Source organism: Petaurus breviceps, unplaced genomic scaffold (genome assembly GCF_028583685.1).
Source record: "Petaurus breviceps papuanus isolate PSGF00001 unplaced genomic scaffold, PetGlider_PUasm1.0 174, whole genome shotgun sequence".
Taxonomy (NCBI): Eukaryota; Metazoa; Chordata; class Mammalia; order Diprotodontia; family Petauridae; genus Petaurus; species Petaurus breviceps.
Window position 1 is genome coordinate 69773018 of NW_027185761.1, and position 22657 is coordinate 69795674.

The 22657-nt window shown below is 42.5% G+C and overlaps 1 protein-coding gene across 3 annotated transcripts in view; it reads right to left on the reverse strand.

The window, feature by feature from the left end:
- The window catches only part of VPS41 (VPS41 subunit of HOPS complex), a 178528-nt gene that overhangs the window by 121732 nt on the left and 34139 nt on the right, over positions 1–22657 (reverse strand). For all 3 annotated transcript variants that reach the window (XM_069084387.1, XM_069084386.1, XM_069084388.1), the window contains 2 exons: positions 16114–16221; positions 6860–6937 (listed from right to left, as the gene is read on the reverse strand). In XM_069084387.1, the coding sequence (XP_068940488.1) occupies positions 6860–6937; positions 16114–16221 (186 nt within the window). The remainder of the gene's footprint in view (positions 1–6859; positions 6938–16113; positions 16222–22657) is intronic.

Here is a 22657-nt window from a genome sequence, read left to right on the forward strand (position 1 = left end):
AAGTGTTCAAAATACCCATACTCTTTTACCCAGAAATATTCTACTGTTGGCCATATACTTAAAGGAGCGGTGGAGGAGTTCAGTGACAAAAAGAAAGGTCCTCAATACATCAATATATTTATAGCGGCATTTTTTTGTAGTAGCAAAGGACAAGAATGGGTGCTCATCAATTAGGAAATAGTTAATAGAAATAATATGAATAGAAAAATACGATTACACCATAAGCAATAATGAGTACAAAGAATATAGAGAAGCATGAGAAGCCTCATGTGAACTGATGCACAAAGAAGCAGAACCAAGCGAATAGTATGGACAATGACCACAACAGCATAAAACAGAAAGGACAAAAACAGTGAAAACAACTGAAACCAAGCTTGGATCAGAAAAAAAAAAAAAAAGACATCTTTCTGCTGCTTTTCAGTACCACATGGGGAATACTACATAGAGTGTCACTATTTTTCAATGTGTTACTTGGGTGTTTATTTGAACTGATTTTTTTTTTTGTTAGCTAATATTAAGCTCCCTTCTTTCCCACTTTTTTCCAATTAATTTCCTTGAGATACTTTTTTTTCCCCCATTAATTCACTGGAGATAATTGACTTTTTGTTCCTCCAGATGATTTTGTTATTATTTCTTTTTCCTCTATAGAATAATTCTTTGGTAGTTTGATTACTATGGCACTAAATAAATTTATTTAGGAAGTACTGTTATTTTTTCTATATTGGCTCAGCCTAACCATAAGCAATTAATATTTTTCCATTTATGTATATCTATCTTTGTGTAAAGAGGGTTTTGTAGATGTGTTCATCATTCCCATGAGTCTTTGATGGTAAATTCTCAAGCATTTTATATTTTCTGTGAACTTCTCTTTCCACATCTTCTTGTGGGATTGTTAGCATTATACAGAAATGATGATTATGTGAGCAGATTTGTTTTAAATCCTGCAACTTTGCTGAAGTTAATTATTTCAATTAGTTTTTAAATTAATTCTTTAGGTTTTGATTTGTTGTTGTTTTTAAATAAAACATCATGTCATCTGTAAAAAGCAATCATTTGATTTTCTCTGTGCCTAGGTTTACCCCCTCAATTTCTTTGTCTTATCTTATTAATATAGCTAGAAAATCTAGAAGCATACTCAACAGTAATGGTGATAATGGACACTTGTGCTTTACCCTCGATTTGAGTAAAAAGCCTCTAGCTGATTCCCATTACAGACGATGATGGCTCTTGGTCTTAAACACTACTCATCACATCAAGACTGGTGTATATAACAAGAGTGGGCACTGTAACTTCCCAGAAGCATTTTCCCTTGATATAACATGGTTGATGTTCTTGGTATTAATATGGTCAAGTAGATTTATAATGCTCCTAACAGGGAACCAGCTTTGTATTCTCTCTAAGTCACATCTGGCCATGGGGTATAATCTGCGTGATAGAACAACAACAGCTAGCATTTACATGGTCCTTTCTGTATGCCAGGAACTGTGCTAAGCACTTTACAAATATTATTTCCTTTGATCCTCACAGCAAGTCAAAAATAAGAGATAAATGCTATTATTAATAAATTAACAATAAAATAATAAATCAAAGATGGATAAGTGCTATTATTATCCCCATTTTACAGCTGAGGAAAGTAGGGCAGAAAGAGGTTAAGTGACTTATCCAGGGTCACACAGTCAGTAAGTGTCTGAGGCCATATTTTAACCCAGGTCTTTCTGACTCCAGGCCCAGGCTCTCTTCTGTGCCAACAAGCAGCCTCTGGGATATGTTGCTATAAACTGCTTGTTAACATTTTTTTTTTAAATTTTGCATCATTATTCATTAGGCATCCTGGTGTATGATTTTCTTTGTTTTGACTTGTTGGTTTAGGCATCGAGAAAATACTTATTATCTTAGGATGGCTTTGGAAGGATTCTTTTTTTCCTACCTTTTCAAAGAGTTTATTTAATACTGGAATTACTTGCTCTTTAAACGTTTGATAGAAATCACTTGTAAATCCTTATGGTTCTAAGTTTTCTTTTTTCCCCTTGAGCATTCACTTATGTCTTGTTTAATTTCTTTTTCTAAGACTGGGTTAAGTCCTCTATTCCTGGTCCTGTTAACCTAGGAATTTTATATTTTTGTTAATATTCATCTATTTCCTTTAGGTTGGCAGTTTTATATCTGCATGTAACTGGGCAAAATAGTTTCCAATTATTTTATTTCTTCTTCATTGTTTGTGAATTCACCTTTTTCATTTTTGATACAGATAATGTTTTCGTTCATGTTAGCTAAGAGATTATCTATTTCAATTGCATTTTTCAAAAGCTCCTAGTTTCTATTTTTATTTTCTTTTGCTTTTGATTTTAAGTTTTAATTTTCAGGATCTTTGTTTTGATATTTAACTGGGAACTTCAATTTGCTGATTTGATATCTTTTTAAAAGTTTCATGCCCAATTCATTCATCTACTCTTTCTCTCTTTTACTGATATTGTTTTGGCTGAATCCAAAATCTTCTGGCATACTGTCATGTTGTTGTCATTATCTTTAATGAAATTATTGATGTTTCCATGATTTGTTCTTGGATCCCTGTTTAACAGGATTAAGTTATTTAGTCTCTTCATCATTTCTTTGACATCTCTTTATTGAATATAACTTTATTGCATTATGATCCATAAACACTTCTGCTTTTCTGCATTTATTTGTGAAAACATTTGGTCTATTTTCGTGAAGGAATCATGAAAAACTAACAGGTTTTCTCATTTCTATTCATTAATCTCTAGAGGGCTATCATATCTAATTTTTCGAAAATTTTCCCTCAGGTCTTTCACTTTTTCATTTTTTAGTTAAATTTCTCTAAGTCTAAGAAGGGTAAATTGAGGCCTCTCATTGCTATAATTTTATTATTTCTGTAAATCATTTAATTTTCCTTTTAAGTATTTAGATGCAACGCCATTTTGTACTTTTAGTTTATTATCAATATTCATTCATTATCTGCAGTATCTTTCAGTAAGACATAGTTTCCTACTTTGCTATTGTTGCTGAGTCATGTCCAGATCTTTATGACCCCATTTGGGGTTCTTTTGGCAAAGATAAGGAAGTGGTTTCCATTCTCTTCTCTAGTTCATTTTACGATTGCCAAAAATGAAGCAAACAGGGTTACACGATTTACTCAGGAAAGACAACTAGGGTCTGAGGCCAGAACTGAAGTCACAAAGATGAGGTTTCCTAACCCCAGGTCCATCACTCTATTCACTGAGCTACCTAGTTGCCCCATTTCCTTACTGAGTTCTCTGGATTAAATTTAATTTTGCTGTTGCTTTGTCTGGAACCATGATTGCTACTCCAGCCTCCTTCAGCTAAAGCACGATAGATTTTGTTCAAGTCACTTATTTGAAATCTGTGTGCATCTTTCTGCTTCAAGTATATTTCAGGTTGGATGTTGCTTTCTCATCCAATCTGCTACCCTCTTCCATTTTATGGGTAAGTTCATCACATTCCCAATTGCAGTTATGATGGTTAATGGTGTTTTCCTAGTTAACTTCTTATAATTTGCTTCTCTTTATAAAAAGCAAAAGTGTGATGAGAGAGGACTGAGCTTAGCATCAGTGCTCTCAGTTTGGTGTAACCTGCTGCCTCTGCCCTTCTCTTTCGCAAACACAAAATATTTTACTGATAGGCTACATGATCAAAAAAATTTGGAAACAGAATCATGAGCTTCTTATACTATTGTTTCCCAACAACTAAGACTTCGTGCATTCTGATCCTCCATGTGACTAAATCAGCCCAGGACTCCTATCACTTCTCAAACTCTTTACCTATTCCTCCAGACTCCCAAACTGTTGTGGACTGATCCCTGGCTCCCAGTCATGACACAGAACTGGAAAACCCTTACACTTCCTCCTTCCTTTCCCAAGATGTCTTCCTATATCCTTTCTTAGACTGATCCCTGGCAAAGTCAAGGTCTTAGGATTTAACCCTGCCCCCATCCAACTTGAGTTATAACCAATTCTGGGTGCCATGTGACACTCGCAAGAGAACATACCTCTCTGGGTCTCAGTTTCCTCATCCGTAAAATCAAGGGGCTGGACGTGATGACCTCCACGGACCATTCTGGCTCTCAGTCAATGATCTATAGGCCTTATGTGTACCTTAATAAAAAGTATCATGAAGGATTTCACCTCTTTAGCTATTTCTGCCTAAGCATCACATATATCCTAAGCCACCATGGTGGAACCTATACTTCTAGGCAACTAAGGTTTCCTCCAAAGCTTTCTCCTATGGAATCCAAACCTATTAAAGAAAGAATTAGCTGAAGTAATACAAGAGACAATGGGTATGAAAGTGAGTCCAAGAAAACAATGTATCTTCTGCATCAAGCAACATAATGATCATTTTGTTTGCCTTTTCTTTTCTGTTTGTAATTTCCTTTGAACAAATCTATGGAACATTCAGAAAGCACCGTCTTTGGGACCCAGCACTCTCCTGGGAGGAGCTGTGGCTGCAGAGACAGAAATAAAGTCACACTAAAAGAAACCTGACATGCACTTCTTCTCAAAGTAAGACTCAAGGAATCAGGGGAAAGAGCGTTAGGCATCGGAAGAGTTTCCTGAAGCTTTTGTGATGATATCGCTCACCATAATCTTAGACTGTCCAATGAACAAAAGCAGCTTTATAAAGAAAGCCTGCAGGATCTGGAATGCCGAGTAATGACTACACAATCCGAGTTGTAACGATGTTCTGGATCTTCTTCTGAAGCATCTCCTCTCCCAAAGAAAACAGGCTATTTGTCCATTTTTGAGAGAAAACAAGAGAAAGACACAAGATTCCTCGAGAGCAGTGGGGAGGGCAAAGGAAACCCAAAAAGAAACCCCACGGATGAGAGACAGTGGCTAAGGCCCCTTCTCAAAAGGCTGGGCGCTGGCCCAAGTGTCCCTGGGGGCCTCCCCAAGGATGCTCAGCAGGAGGAAATGCACTGACTCTTCTGAGGTGGAAAAAGAAAAGGCCTCTTATAGCAATAATCCACTTATGACACTGATAGCCCCAAGAGCAGCAGGGCCAATCAACACACCCACATGTGACCCGGGGCCACTCACCTTGGGCAGCTGCCTCCAGCAGGGCCCAGACTCTCCTCCAAGCACAGTGACTCCCACCAAGGAGGGCCCAAGGCAATTGTTGAATGAATAAATTGATGGCACTGTCACTGCCGTGGGGTCTCATTGGGATGAAGGGCTTACTCAGTCATGGCAATTCAACCACCAAGGCCAACGGTGCAAAGGGGCCTTCACAGTGATAAGCTGGCGCCAGGGAGGAACACCTGCCTTACAGCTGTGCGTCTGGGTCAACAAGTCAGGGAGACAAGATGCCCCAGTCCCTGAAAGTACCTCGGAAAAGTACTTGCAGCAGAGCAAAGAGATACTGTCCCACATGGACTAAGAGCGGAAGGCAAAATGCCAACTTCTAACTGGCCTGTCTTTAAGGGGGTCAACGTCACTCCAACCACAGCACGACTCAAACTCCCTCCCTGGGCTCTCCCTCCCACATTTTCATATCAATCCCACGATTCGATTTTTCTTTTCTTTTTTTTTTTTAAAGCAACTGGGGTTAAGTAACTTGCTCAAGGTTACATGGCCAGTTATTTCTGGGTGTGGTGCTAAGTATCTGAGCCCAGATTCGATCCCAGGTCATCCCGACTCAGGGGCCGGTGCTCTTACTCACTGAGCGACCTGGTCGCCCCTAAGCAATTGGGGTTAAGTAACTTGCTCAAGGTTACAGGGCCAGGTGTTTCTGGGTAAGTGTCTGAGCCCAGATTTGATCCCAGGTCATCCCGACTTTGGGGCTGGTGCTCTTACTTACTGTGCTATCTGGCCGCCCAGTCACAATTCGATTTTTCAAAACCAAAAGGCACATCCCCCCCAGTGTCAGCTCTAGAACAAGCAGCCCAACTGACAAGCTGCACCAATGTCTCCAACACATCCCCTGGCAAGTGCTGACACTACTTGGAACAGGAACGCCAGCCCATAAATACAAGTATTTATTTCACAAGCCAATATTTTCAAAATACCCACACACACTCACGTATACATGTAAGTTTTTCATACTGTCAAGGTGCATCTTAAGATAGGAGAATACAGCTCTGAGTTCAGCATTTCATTCATCCTAAATGATTCCAAGAACCACAATATAATACAAGCCTGGCTCTTCTCCTTCAATCAATACAATCCCCTAAGAGTCCAAGCTTCCAACCATACACATAAAATATTAGCTTTATATATTTGGAGTAGATAAACTGAACTAGCAAGGTAATCAATCAATTTTCAATTACATTTGACATCTCGATAAGACGATAGGGCACGGCACTAACCATCGACAATAGTCAGCTAATGAGGGAACTCATACCTTTAGGATGTTACAAATCCCTTGAAGTATGTAAATCAGGACTGTTATTTGCTAGCAGAAATGCAAGATGCTCCTTCTCTTAATAATTTATCCAGACAATATGTGCTTGTATATTAACACGCACACACATACACATGAGACATCTGAAAGCAAACTCTAATTAAAGCCAAAGAGTTAACTATAATTGCATTAAGGTATTTAAATGGGATTCAATGTAAATAGCCCCTGTTTGTGTCTACAGAAAAGTTATTTAAGGTAACTGGGACAGAGAGAACTCCCTCTTCACTTAACTCCATATAAATAAGACTTTAACATCTCCTACAAGAAAAGGGGGTATGCTTTCATAGCACGTAGAAATCATTGCTAAAATGCATTTCTTTAAATGATTGAGACTGAAGTTCAGAATACACTTGAAAAAATTATGATTTTATTGATAATATCAAGTTTAGCATGTGAATGGCTATCCATACCATATACTTACAATGTCAAACTTTTGAGTGATATTTCCTTGGACGTCGAGCAAATAAACCTTGCCATAATGTGTGCCCAGTGCCAAAAACTGTAAGAAGAACAGAAAGGTCAATTAATCAACACAGGATTAACACACATTAAGTAAACCAGTTTTGAAAGTCAAGCTACTTAATGGGTGAATGATTAGCAATGTGTCAAACAAATGCGCCCTTTGGAGGAGGGTTGTTTTAGCTTCTCTGAAATGACAGAACAGAGCCAGGAGCCCTATTACTGGGATAGTGCAAGCTGACTGTCAGAATGAGTCACGAGGACCCTCATCTACTGACACCTAATGGGATGTCTGCAGTCTGCACACAATGCCTGATGGTCTGTGGCAGCAAATTAAAAATGTAGCGTGAAAGAAGATGTGGAGCCTGACACACACATAAACAATCACATAAAAGGATAATCACCAAGACCATAACAAAACATTTACTTAAGAGTCATATATGTACAAGGTCTGGGCAACCACTGAGGAAAAAGCTACAAAAACAGTAAGCTCTTCTTGGATCATTTTTCTACAGGCACCCCTTCGTGAGCCCACCCCCCACTCCCAGGAAATTGAAGATAAAAAGAATCACAGATAAGATTTGTCGAGTCAGTTGTCATTAGAGTACAGCTCTGAAAGTCAGTCTTGAATGTTCTGGTTAAATCTCCATTTTCTACTTACAAAGCAAGGTCTTTGTGCATGACAAAATTGCTGTACAAGAATACATCCATTTGGCATGTATATGGAAGGCGAGGAGAGGCAAGTATACCACGGGGACTTGACCTCCATGGACTAACCCTAAGTCAACCAGAAGAAACTTCAGGACTGCTTGGAATACACCAGAGAACTCACTGCCTTTTCTTTTTCTCAGCATTCTGCCAATGGTCTCAGCCCCTAAATTCTCAGTATTTCACTGCATGTAAGCATGCTTCATTGCAACCTATAATGAAATGCTCAAATTTACAGGCACTGCTAAGCGTGTCAGTCAAGCAGCGCAATCTTTAAAAAATAACCTTACAGAAAGTCAAGGTTTAAAAGGATTTATCAAAATGGAATTGCTTAAAATGAAATTTCAGCTTGGGCACTTAAAATATGAAGCTCCACTAAAGAGAAGTTAAAAAAAAAAAAAAGGAAAAGAAGGGGTTCATTAGAAATTCATCCCCTGCAATGCCTTTCACTCCTGCAAGGTTGCCTTTTTTCAGGAAGAAAAAAGTCCCCCGGGTATAAAAATCAATACTGGTTAATAAAACATCAGGTGTGCAGACATAACTAGGTATGACTATTCCAGTGCACAAGGCCTGCTTGAATGCACCAGGTGTCATGACGATTAGTCATCCAGGGCAGACAGCAAGCCTGGTGAAAATATGCCTTAGCACTTGGGGGCTAACGGGGGAGAGCATTCCACTGGGGCAGGAGCCGAAAGATTTCAGCCAGACTCGGATGGTCACTGCAAAGCCCAATTATTCTCATCAGAATATACCCTGATGATCCTTAACTGAAGTCCGAAAGGCTTCGCAATGCCACTTTGACAGTGTCTCCATCAGCAAAGTGCAGTCTGTCCTAACAGCCAAGAGTAAAGCCCACCTTCATTCCAAGGCCTCCCATGGGGAAAAAGTCTGATTTCTCAAACACCACTATGCTCCAATCAGGGAACACTGATGAGTCTCCCTACACACAGTTCTTGCTCTTTAAAAGAGAAAACAAAAAAACACCTTGGGTATATAAACAGCTTTGCTACACCATCCTCCCACATCTCAGCTAACTAATGATTTCTGTGCTTCCACCATTTTGTGGGAACCCTAAAAATTAAAAATTTAGGTTATTTCCCACAGAAATAAGTTCCTTAATTTCCAAAATAACTTTTGAATTGTGAATAATAAAATAAAAACTAGCAAACCCACTTTGATTCAAAAGGGCTCCAATCTGAAACACTGTATTATGCATTAAAAGGGCAAATTAACTGGAAAGCCCTTTGGAAACATCTAGAAAACACTCCAGACTGAGTCCTGATCGGGGAATCCAAGAGAAAATGCATAGTGAGTCATTTCTCTTGCTCAGGTGGATACAGGTAGACAGACAAGTGTACAGCCAGAAAAGGTTGTCTGGGGCATTCGAGCACACAAAGAGGCTGGGATCCAGGACAAGAAGAGGGTCCTAATCCAACAGAGAGGGGCTAACGTGGGAGCAGATACAGGGATAGTTGCAAACTAATAGCTCGCAGATCCAGGGCTGACTGAAGAGTAGGCCTGAGATGACCCAGAGGTGACCTGCATCTAGATATGGAGGAAAAAAAATTTTCTCACATAATTGGGATATCCTAGTAAAAGTCCATAAAAGCATGGAAAAGAGAGAGTGAGGAGGAAAGCAAGTGACACTTGAACTTGATTCTCATCTAAACTGGTCAAAGGAGGGAAAACCACACACATGGTGGGTTTCACTCAAAAGGGAAAATTGGGTAACAAGAAAAGGGAGAGAATAAGAGGGGCGGTATGTTGAGGAATGGATTAATCCTAAGGAAAACAAACTCTAACTACAGTCATACAGACGTATTTATAGCAGTTCTTTTTGTGGTAGCAAAGAATTAGACACTGAAGGAGTACCCACCAATGGGGGAATGCCTGAACAAGTCATGTGATATAAGTGTAAGGGAATACTGTTCTGCTGTAAGAAATGAGGAAGGCAATCATTTGAGAAAAGTCTGAGAAGACTTCTATGCAACAGTTCTGAGTAAGTGAACAGAACCAGAAGAGTTCATTTAGGGACGACGACATTATAAAGACAAATAATTGTGAAAGGCTTGGAAACTCTGATCAACATGATAACCAACTAATAAGGCTCCAGATGAAATATGCTAGCTACGTCCTGACATGGACGTGATAAGACTCAGATATAGAATGAAACATTTTTTTTTCCAATTTATTGATTTATTTTTAGTTTTCAACATTCATTTCCACAAGATTTTGAGTTACAAATTTTCTCCCCATCTTTCCCCTACACCCAAAATAGCAAGCCTACTGAATACCTTTTCCTCCAATCTGTTCTTTCTTATATCATCCCTCAACAGCCCCTCCCCGCCCTTAACATTCTAGGAGGGCAAGATGGATTTCTATACCCCAGTGCCTGTATATCTTATTTCCCAGTTGCATGTAAAAAACAATTTTTTTTTAACATCTGTTTTTAAAACTTTGATTTCCAGATTCTTTCCCTTCTTCCCTCTTCATCCACCACTAGGAAGACAAACAATTCAATATAGGTTGTACATGTGTAGTTACGCAAAACATTCCCATAGTAGTTGTACTGTGAAAGACTAATTATATTTCCCTCCATCCTATCCCACCCCCTACTTATTCTATTTTCTACTTTGACCCTGTCCCTCTTCAAAAGTGTTTGCTTCTAACCACCCTCCTCCCCAATCTGCCCTCCCTTCTATCATACCCCCTCTTATCCCCTTTCCCCCTACTTTCCTGTAGGGTAAGATACCCAAATGAGTGTGTATGTTATTCCTTCCTTAAGCCAAATTCAATGAGAGTGAGGTTGACCCATCCCTTTTGACCTTCCTGTTCTTCCCCTCCATTATAAGTTTTCTCTTGCCTCTTTCATATGAGATAATTCATCCTATTTTATCTCTCCTTTTCTTCTTCTCCCATTATATTCCTCTCTCACCTCTTAATTTTATTTTTTAGATATCATCTCTTCATATTCAACTGATCCTGTGCCCTCTGTCTATGCATACATGGACATGCATATGCCCACATTCACATATATATTTATATACAAATACATCCTCCTATATGTACATATATGTATGTATACATATATATGTATACATTTATATTCCTTTCAACTATCCTCATACTGAGGAAAGTCTTATTAGTTACAATTATCATTTTTTCATGGAGGAATGTAAATAGTTCAACTTTAATAAGTTCCTTATGATTTCTTTTTCCTGTTTACCTTCTCATGCTTCTTGTATTTGAAAGTCAAATTATCTGTTCAGCTCTGGCTTTTTCATCAAGAATGCTTGAAAGTTGGGGCAGCCAGGTAGCACAGCGAGTAACAGCACCGGCCCCAGTGTTGGGATGACCTGGGGATCGAATCCGGGCTCAGACACTTAGCACCCACCCAGAAACACCTGGCCGTGTAACCTTGAGCAAGTTACTCAACCCCAATGGCTTAAAAAAAAAAAAAGAATGCTTGAAAATCCTCTATTTCATTGGATGACCATATTTTCCCCTGAAACATTATACTCAGTTTTGCTGGGTAGGTGATTATTGGTTTTAATCCTAGGTCCTTTGACCTCCTGAACATCGTATTCCAATCCCCTCAATCTCTTAATGTAGAAGCTGCTGGATCTTATGTTATCCTAACTGTGCTTCCACAATACTCAAATTGTTTCTTCATGACTGCTTGTAATATTTGCTCCTTGACCTGGGAACTCAGGAATTTGGCTATGATATTCCTGGGAGTTTTCTTTTTGGAGTCGTTTTCAAGAAGCAATTAGTGAATTCTTTTAATTTCTATTTTGCCCTCTGGTTCTAGAATATCAGGGCAATATTCCTTGAGAATTTCTTACAGGATGATTTGTAGGCTCTTTTTTTGATCATGGCTTTCAGGAGGTCCAATAATTTTTAAATTCTCTCTCCTCGAACTATTTTCCAGGTCAGTAGTTTTTCCAATGAGATATTTCACATTGCCTTCCTATTTTTTCATTTGCTCGTACCTGTTTTACAGTATCTTGATTTCTCATAAAGTAACTAGCTTCCACTTGCTCCAATCTAATTCTGAAGGAATGATTCTCTTCAGTGAACTTTTGAGATTCTTTTTCCTTCTGGCAAATTCAGCTTTTTAAGGCATTCTTCTCCTCATTGCCTTTTTGAGCCTCTTTTGCCATTTGAGTTAGTCTATTTCTTAAGGCGTTATTTTCTTCATTCAGGTTGTTGACTCTCATTTCATAATTTTCTTGTATCATTCTCATTTCTCTTCCCACTTTTTCCTCCACTTCCCTTACTTGATTTTCAAAATCCTTCTTGAGTTCCTCCATGGCCTACAACCAAATCATATTTTTCTTGGAAGCTTTTGATGTAGCAGTTTTGACTTTGACTTCTAGTTCCATGTTTTGATCCTTTGTGTCCCCAAAAAAGGATTCTAAGGTCCTATTTAGCTTCCTCTGTTTGCTCATCTTGCCAGTCAATTACTTGACTTTTGAGCTCTTTGCCATGGTAGAACTCTGCTTCCAGAGTGGAGAGAGCAGTGTCCCAAATCGCTGGGGTTTTTGCAAATGTTGTCAGTGCTATAAGGAGAGTGCCCTCTCTACAGTGACCACAAGCTCTGGCACACTGGCATTCCTCCCCCCAGGACCACCACCCAAGACTGCGACCTAGATCCAAGCAGGTCAAAGCAAGAGCGATTACCCTCTGAATGGTCGCTAGATCCCCCTAAGATCTACAGGCCAGGAGCTCCAGAGGTAGCAGCATCTCCCACAGCTGCCTCCTTTTGCCTCAGGGGCAGGAGCCAGACTGCACTCTTCTCTTACCCTGGATCAACAGGGTTCCTCGCTGACCTTTTACTTTCTCTTTGGTGTTTATGGATTGAGAAGTCTGGAAACCGCCGCAGCTGCTAGTGATCCACTCTCCTGAAGTCTGTGCCACTGGTCGGGGCCACCCCAGGTTTGGGCCTGTGCAGCTCATGCAGGACTGCGCTTGGCTCCCAGCTCAGTGGATAAACCCTTCCTGTCGGCCTGCCAGGCTGCTTTCAGCAGGAGCCTTGTTTCTCTCTGTCACTTTGTGGGTTCTGCAGCTCTAAAATTTGTTTAGAGTCATATTTTAGAGGTATTGGAAGTGGAGCGGGAGCTTAGGCTTTTACTCCACCATCTTGGCTCGGCCCTCCCATTTTTTTTTTTTTTAGGAAAAGGCTAATGTGAGAAATTTGTTTTTCATGACCAAATGTGTTTATAACAGGGGTTTTAATTTTCTTTCTTTCTAAATTAGTTCTCTCCACTAAATTGATGGGGTGAGGTGAGAAGTTAAGATGGAATACTGTCATTGATTGATTGAAAGTAAAATAAAATTTAATGTAAGAAGTATATATCAAATCTAACAGAAAATAAGCAGGGCTAGAGAAGTAGGAGTTATAAAGGAAGATAAAATAGCTGCAAGCACAACAAAGTTCTTGATTCTGAAGAAGGATTAAAAGGAAAAACAGAAAAGCAAAGCCCCAGAATCTGAGGGGGTGCCCATCAACGGGGGAAGGTAACGGCACACGACTGCCCTGTCAGAAATGATGAAAGAGATGATTTCAGAGAATCCCGAGTACATGGATTCCTGTGGTATGAACAGGAATTAAGTCAGCAGAAGAACAATTTACACAAGGACAATATTATAAATAAAAGCAACTTTGAAAGACCTAGAAACTTTGATCAAAGCAATGGCCAACCGTGTCTCCAGTGGACACGTAATGAAGTGTGTGACCCAGCTCCTGGCAGACAGGTGATGGATGTAAAGAGGAGAAATAGACAGACATTTTGGGCCCGGCTACCATGTGAATCCATTCTGCCTTTCTACACTCGTTTGTGACAAGGTGGGGGCTGTGGGGTTTTTTCCCTTTCCCTCCATTTTTAATGAGATGGGAGGTTGGGAGAAAGAGATTTGGAATTGCTGCTCTTCACCTCCAAAAAGGACATTTTTAAAAAATACACAAAAAACAAACAGAAGGAAGAACAGAAAAGCAGAATCATTTTGAAAGGAATGTGAATTTTATACTGGAAAAGAAAGTAGAACATGAACCAGGACTCACTTGTCTCTTTATGCTTTGGTTTTTCCCCTGTGTACCCAGAAATGCTCTTTCTTTTTGATATTAGAGTTCAAAGGAAAAATATGAAAGCTGTTGATTAGGCACTTACTTTTGTTTGAGAATTATCTATTAACTTTTGGGTTGAGATGTCATTGCCCTAGCTTTTAGATGAGGGCCCTCCCAGTGAATAATGGCACCCGCAGAAACACCTCACTACATATTACTGCTAAATGTCATTCTCTCTCATCCCCTGATATTGTCATTTACAGTTTTTTCTTCTCAACAACAAATAACGAATATGGGCATTTCCATTCCAAGCAGAAGAGAGAGAGGCCGGCACATCAGCTATAAATCTGCACGGCCAGTCTTCTCCTTCCTCCAACCTGTTAGTTTCAAAACTGACCTGCCTGCATGCAGCACTTGAGGTTTTTCAACTGCTTAAAAAGCAAAGTTTATAATACAATAAGTAAAATGATAAACACATAACAAAGTTTGCAACATTCACCTGTTACAGCAAAACTCAAAATCTAACTTCCTTTGTTTCAACATTGTCTCAATTCTTACAATGTCTTATGTTTTCTCTATGATGAAAGCTTCTCTCTTTCTTTAATCTTTAGGAGCAAACCAAACAGTTAAGGGCAAAGCGAGGAGGGGCAGGTGGGGGGCCAGGGAGCATCACAGGATGCCCTGTCAGAGAAGTTAACCACAGAGCTCCCAAGTCCCAGACAGGCCACCCAGCCCAACCTCCCTATTTTACAAATGAAAGGTGGAGTGATTTGTCCCAAGTCCCAGGGTAGAGGTGGCAGCAGAACCTACACCCTGGTCCTGACTCTACAGCCAGGGCTGGCCACTGTCCCATACCACCACATATTCTGGGAAGTGCCAGCACAGCCTCCAGACATGGAGGCGTCCAGGGCTCAGCTGGAGGGAGAGGCCTGGAGCTCAAAGAGACAATGGGGCTGGGGATCTAGAACAGAGAGACAGCTACACAATGCCTGGTGCTTGGCTGACCCTTAATAAAAGCCTGATGACCAAGGCACTGGTCTCCACACAAGTGGTGACTGAAAACATGGGAACAGATGACATTTTCAAGGGCAATATAAAGATGGTCAAGGACAGAGCCTTGGGGGACACGCCACACAGTGGGGAGGAAGAAAGGGAGCCCTGGAAGACCACACCAGAAGAGTCACACACACAGGAAGGGAAGCGAGCTACTGATGGAGGAATGAATGGAACGTGGCTGGCTCCTCCTGGATCTCCTTTGCGAGGTCTCAGCTCTCTGGTGGTGCAGAGAGGCAGTCCGACAGCACAGTGTGTGGGACAGTGGGCCCTCAGACTCAATGCAAAAAGGAGATCATGAAAGCAGATCTGAGAAAACACCCGTACGGGGCTTGGCATAGCACCTGGAACACAGCAGGTGCTTCATAAATGTCTAGGGTTCTGTTGGCTTTGCTTTTACATCTGATGTGAATGGCCCATTCTTCAGAACCGGAGGCCCAAATTCAGCCCAGTCTCTTCTTGTACTACCTATGAGCTAAGAATGGTCTTTACATCTTTAGAGAAAGTTTCACTGTATTTAAACAATCTAAGAACCATTCCCAACTCGGCAGCACCAGACAGGTGGAGGGTCGCACCCCCTCTGTACTGGATGTAACCAAGCCTGTTCTGAGTGACTCTGCTGTAGACAAGCAGACAGTAACTGTGAATGCTGCCTATCCACAGCACACGTTTTTTTAAATGAACAGATATGAATTGAGTCGATGCCCTGGTTTGTCATGGCTAATCACGACATATCAGACACTGTCAAAGATCTCCAATGTCGTTAGTGTGGGGACTCTCACCATGCAGGAATGGCCCCAGTGTGGTCCCCATGCGGATGAAACGGGAGCCTCTGACAGTGCTGGGCACATTTTTAATTAAGCTGTATGAGAGGGTCAGTCAGGTCACCTGTTTCGTCATCTTTCCCAAACCAGCAATCTGGCGTGTTTACCAGACTATAGAGGCCCATTTAGTAGTGGTCTGTCTCAGGCGGACATCAAATAGTAGAGATTTTCCAATTCTTTCTTAGGGTAATGACGTGTGTGTGTGTGTGTGTGTGTGTGTGTGTGTGTGTGTGTGTGATTCCACTGGCATTACGGAATGCCCAGTGTGGCAGCTCCCTTCACCAGTGCAGATCTCCCATTTACAGTAGCAGAGGGATGCTGGGGCCCCAGGGAACCTCAATGGCTGGCTCACACTCAGCATGTGTCAAAGTCAGAGCTGGTCCTAGGCCTTCCCCCCCTACTTAACCACAGCACCTTTTTAACCAACTCCCCCAATTTAGAGTCAATCAAACCCTAATTTGTCTCTGAGATTATAAGCCCTTCGTGGCCTTTCTGGGATTACGCCCCAAGAGTAATGGGGGGAGGAGGGCAGATCGCCAGAGCCGCCGCCCTCGGGCCCGCTACCTTCTCGTGCACCGTCATGCAGCTGGCAGCGTCCTTCTGCAGAATCTCAGTCACTCCGTTGGAGAGCCGCTCATATCTCAGCTTGGGCTCCTCTTCACTTTCTTCTTCCTGTGAAGCAGAGGTACAAACAGTCACCCTCATGTCCTGACCCCGAGTGACCCTGAAAGACCCAAGTCCACATCGTGACGGGAGCCACCCCGCAGCGGCTCTGCCCTCTGTGTCAGTCTGCTGTGTGTTCATACCAAGAACTGTCCTGTGAGAGGACACTGCAGCCTGAAACAAGGCAAAGAACAGACGGGGAAAGGCTTATTAAACAAGGGTATCCATTAGGAAAATAACAAATGCACCGACAGGGCAGCTGATGGTTTGGAAGAAGAGAGAACGCTGTCTCTGTGACACACAGACACCACCTCGCATGCCCACAGAGGGCCTGCTTATTGACCAGGAAGTGTTCTTTTAATCTTTAATCTATCTCAGATTTCTTTATCTGAGTATCCTTCCAGCTGAATGAATGGCAGCTCTTTGAGGGCAGGGACTGTTTAACTGGGGGATTCATATACCCAACACTTAATCTAAACCCTGCACCACGCTGGCACTTAATATTTCTTGAATTAAATAGAACATACAATTCCAAGGGGGCAAATGCACAGAAAAACCAAAATCTCAGTGTGCAGGTTTGACTGCAGACTGAGACAAGGCCTTCAATTTCAGAGACAGGCATCCCTGGCAGGCCCCATGCCCTCTCTTCTCGCCTCCCCAGTCAGGCCACCAAGGGCTCTTTCACTGTGGCAAAGTCATTCGCACCCCAGCTCATTGCACATAGGTTCAATGCAAGCACAGTTCTTTTGGCCCCATTTTAGAAGTGAGGAAGCAAAGGATATGAAAAGACTCAGGCAGCTCCTTTCCCAAGGAGTCACTCCCAGTTGCCCTTTGGTTTAGGAGGCCCCAGCAAAGCTCACCCAAGTAGGAATAACACAAATCCACTTCAAGCTTATTTTTTTGTAATTCTGAATTAATTTTGTTTTTAATTTATGGAACAAAATAAACATTTTCATAACACTGTATAATAAAAAGATGATTGCACACGAAACTGCAAATCTATTATGTACAATTTGTATTCCTTTTAAATATACGATAAAAATGATGGTGTCCAACAAAAGTATACTTAATAAATGCTTATGGACTGAATAACCAATGACACCAGGGCACTTTAAACACAGGGGACATCAAAGCCACACAAAAACATGTGGCCACAGAAACAGGAGCACGAGAGTGAGCGCTTCCACAACACAGGGAAGCTGGCCAGCTTGGAGAAAGCAAAATGTGCGTGTGTGTGTGTGTGCACGTGTGTGTGCGTGTATTTGCGTGTGTACGTGCATGGACACACAAACACACAGGAACTCACGTTTATAATTAATGTAGCAACACGGGCAGTTTCTCTTGATCAAACCTGAACCAACAGGTGAATACTAATAAGAATCAGAAAACATTAAACACCTACTGGTTGCCAAGCCCTGTGCTGGGCCCTGCCTTCAAGGGGCTTCCAGTCTGCTGGGGACGGTGGGGAAGGAGGAGGAGAGTGGACAACACAGAAGCCGAGCGCATGTCGTGTGCCAAGTAAAACCAAGGCCCCCTGGGGAGGGGAGCGCCTCTGGCAGCAGGGGGTCGGGGTAGGGGGGGCGCACAGGGGCTGTGGCTCTCCACCCCAGCTCTGAAGGAGCCGGCGAGGGGAAGAGGCTGCCCAATGGCACAAGTACACTCCTGGCGTTGTTCAATCTTAGGACAGAAGGAGGCCGCGCCATCCCAACGGGGCAGATGCTCCAGGATCCATGACGGGTCAGGTGGTGGGTGGATCATGCAGCACATTCTGCTGGGTTCTGCTGATTCCTCATGATCTGTGTCTTCTGAAGGGGAGCCTAGCGATCTGGATGGACACCAAGCCTCAGAGTCATGAGGACCCACATCCAAGTCTCCTCTGATGCCTCGAGGCTAAGAGCCCTCCAACAGCCCCATTCCCAGGCAGAAGAGGATACCACAAATTGCCAGCCAGCTCCTGCTCTGCCCCGCTAGAAGTAGCACCCTCAGAAGGACTTCTGTACATCCCTGAAGTCAGGGACAAGGACACGGAGACGTTCTCTGCAGGGCTGCATCCTATGGCCACAGAAAAGCAGCTCACGGCTCCAAGCCACTATGGATCTGAATGCCTTCTGTCCAGCTTCTCCTGGGGACTAAAGACAAGCAAAAGGGCTGAGAAGACAGATGACTGAGAGGGCCTGGGGGAACGGGAATCCTGTCACTGGGGGATTTGGGTAACAGGAACCAGGAACTATGGGCAGGAATTGAAAACATAGCCCCGGAAATAGTGGTGTGCCAAGCCCTGGAGGGTAGGGGTGCCTTGGATTGCCACATATCCAGCTCACAGCTAGTTCAAAGTAGCGTGGATCCATGTGATTCTAAGTTAAAAATACTGGTGATTTTAGAAATTAGGTTACATGACAGTCCTAAAGCCAACGTAAAGTGAAAAATGGTAGAACCGTGTGATAGCAAATCATTACATTTCAGTCTCAATCCTTTTAAAAAAAATACAAAACTCTAAAACTGGACAATCCCAAGTTAACAGTCAAAATGTTCAGACCAATGAAACCTGATTCCTCCCTGATTAGCTAATGGAGAATCTTGCCTCAAATCTTGCTAAAAAAAAAAAAAAAAAAAAAAAAAAAAACGGAGCTCCCTCTTCTCCTCCTCTCTTCCCCTTCCCCTCATCCCAACATGAAGAGGTGGCTCCCACCAACCTGTCCCCTTTTCTCCAGCTGATTGCACCCCCAATTATACCCAGTCTTTTCCTGTGAGCTGGCCAGCTGCTCTGCTGCAGCTGACAAACAGGCCATTTCTCTGACATCCCCGTATCTCTCCTCCCCTTTGTGACTAACGTCCTAGAGAAAGTTCTACAGTCACAGGGCCTCCTTCTGCCTTCCTCCTCCTCACACTCTTCTGCTCTCCAGGCTGCGTTCCACCTCATCATCCAACCAAAATGGTTCTGGCGACGCTGAGATCCCTTCATTGCCATATCCACTGTCCTCTTCTTAATCCACATCCTTCCGGACCGCTGCAGACCATGATGTTCTCTTCTCCCCAAGTGGCTGAGATACTGTGCATGTCTCACAGAGTTCTCTGCCCCTTCTACACTATTCCTCTTGGTGATCTCATCAGCTCCCTTGGGTTCAATGATCATGCCTATGCCAACGGTTCTCAATTCTTCTTATACAGCCCAGACCTCTCTGTGGACCACCAACCTCACATCTCCAAACGTACACTGGACGTCTTGAACTGGATTCCTGTAGACATCTTAAACTTAAGATGCACCAAACTGAACTCACTCTGTTCCCTCAAACCCGGTCCGAGTCCCACCGTCCTCCGAGACACGCAGGCCCTCGAGCTGGGCCTCACTCTCTCTCACCCCACAGAGCTCACCTTCTGCCGAAGCCTGTGCGTTTTACCCTTGTGACCATCTCTCACATGGGCCCCTGCTCTTCTCTGACGCTGCCTTCAGCCTGGTGCAGGCCCCATCACCCAGATAACTGCAATAAGGCTCTCCTCTCCAACCCATTCAGTGTCAAAGGGACTTTGCCCAAGTGAGGGTCCAACCATGCTGCCCCTCACTCAACAAACCCCCCCTGCTCCCTCTCCCCCCAGCATCGGACAGAGCATCCTCTGCTTGGCCGCCAAAGCCGCTGCCCACTCCTCCAGCCTCTTTCCACTCCCATGATGTGCCCTGTGAACCAGTCCCTTGGCCTCCTCCCCATTTCTGGCACGTTCCTCCCTGTCCTGAGTCTGGGCATTTTCTCCAGCCACCTCCATATCTAGGCTGCCCTCCCTCCTCACATGCCCCCCTGGCTTCCCCCGAGTCCCAGCTCAGATCCTGCCTTCTCTAAGCCTTTACTAGGCCTCCAACCCAATTCCTAACACCTTCGCTCTGCTGACTGCTTCCCACCATCTACAGCCTGGTGTGTGCAGCCAACAGCTCGGCACGGCATCTCCCACCTTAGACTGTGCACTCCTCAAGAGTGAGCACTGGCTTTTGGTCTGGCACACAGCAGGCACTCGCTGGCTAACGAGAGTGCTGACTTAGAATCAGGAAGAATCAGCTTCAAGGCCCAAGTGGACAAGCCGGGCAAAGGACTGAGCCCAAGCCTCACTCTCCTCATCTGCATAATGTAGGGTTAGGTGACAGTCTCTCAGTCCCCAAATCTGCAGGCATCCTTCTAGTGCCTACTCTCTAAAAGGCCCAAGGCTCCCAGAGTCTACGACCAGAAGGGATTTCTGAGAGCCATAAAAAGAAACAGAAACTTGGCTGTCAGCAGCCAATGACATCATTATCTTCCATATCAAAAAAAGGGGCCTATAAAGCAATCCTCTAACAAATTTTTTTTGTCATAAGTCAAAAGGTGATAACATCAATTTTTACATTAATCAACTAATTAACTATTCCCTGAAGAGGCAAGGAAAAATTGCCAAAACAACAGAATAAACAGCTTCTGTATATCTTTTGCAGGCAATGAATACAGCATCATTAGAAAACTTACATTTAACGCTGTATGGATGACCTGAGCATTCTGAAGTCTGATAAATAAAAATTGAATTTCTGGCACTTCTCTTATGTAATCAAATGCCACATGTTGCTGAAGCCTGGACACCCAGTGTGCAGCCAACGTGAAGAGAGAATTCAAGCCTCTTGCCTAGTTTGCATAAAAGCCCTCATCCACGGCCCATTAGATCAAGTTACTGTAAATAAGCTTCGCCTGTCTTACTCATGAGTTAAAAAGGGACTCATTTCTCTCTCACATACATATATGAAAACATATACTTTCCAGACTCGGTGCACTGAAGCATTCTTGCCAGGCTTCAGGAAACAGAAATAAAATGAAAACTTTAAGATCAGGCACCTGACGCAACATTTCAGTCTTTTCTGACAGGTATCTTTTATGTTAAGTTAAAGGTGATTTTTTTTTCTTTTTTTTCCCTTCCTATAAACAAAGAAAAAGGAAAATGATTTATAAAAACCCATTTCACTGAGCTACTAATGCTGCAGAGTCTAGATAACATTTTAAGGAAAAACAGCAAAACACCAAGGGGATTTAATATACCTGAATTTCACTTTAATTTAAAAAAAAAATAAAACAAAAAAAAGCTTTCATGCAGCTTGAACTAAGGTAAACACAAGCCAGTGTTAATAAAAAAGTAAATCAATAATTTTTGTTAAATTTTAATAATCTTGCAAACCTACAAATAAAACCATCAGTAGCTTGAGCTGAAATGACAGTTAGCTGTGTTTCTATGACAACCTGGCAGAATAGTACAAGTCCTGACTTGCAGCTAAGCTAAGATATGAACAGAGTGACATTTACCCCATACAAGGAAACTCACAGCTTTCCTTTAACAAAAAAAAAAATCAATTTCTCAGCTACCCCGGATTTTTACTAAATGTATAGATAGCACTTTTAATTAAAGAAAAGCCCTTCAAACTCCCCTCTAGAACTCAGGGACGCCATTTAAAATAAATTTTCTATTATTTGTACTAAGGATGCTGAGTTTTCACATTTAAAAGAAAAGTCACTTTTGGGGGATGACAAACAGACGTAATTCCTATCAGAAATGCCACAAAGTGCTTTGTACTTCATATCATATGGGAGATTTCCTGAAAGAAATCAGGCTATAGCATCTTGATCTGAATGCGACCAAAATGGAACACAGCCTTCTACTTTTCAGGCTACACAAATCATTGATTTAAACTCCATCTGGACCACTTGCTTCTCCGGAGTCTGTAACAACAATGTCATAAATAGGCTTCTACAATATAGTTTTACAATTGCCTCTGAATTTTCTCAACATCCTTCATAAAGTGATATGCACTGCCTGTAATGCTGCTAAACTCGCTATAATTCAAGGGGAGAATTAGAATGCCTTGCATTTCAATTCCTGAAGTCAAAAGGAAAGAGCTTTCTTTCATAGTTCCTTCCTTCTACGGGACTAGAGGCCCCTCCGCACCATTATTCTTTTTCAAAATCTGAGCCTGTTACCAAAATGAAAAGCCCAGGATGCTTTGGGGGTAAAAAGACTGACAAAAATGAGCCTGGCCAGCCAAACATCCAGGTCAAGATCATATGGAATAGCTCACCACCCAGCCTCTTGAGACAGTCTTACTTAGAGCGTGACCTACTGTGCACTTTCTTTTGTTCATGTTATGGACGAATACATTAAGTTACTTCACTATTTCAAGACTTGTGAGTGCCTTGGGGTACACAGGCCTTCCAGGGGGACCTCTCTGGGCTCCATGGGCACAACCTACATGGGCCACGAGGTGGGACCGCAGCATGAGGGCTGCCTCCCCATGTGCATGGCTCTTGCCCACGTCCCAGATCTCCAGGCCAAGCCTCCTAAGCATCCAATGGGCATCAGCTGCTTGGCCATCTGACTTCAGGATGCGCTTCTGCTCTCAGACACCCCCACAAGCACTCTTCTCCAAGGGACTTTCTTCACAGAGGTT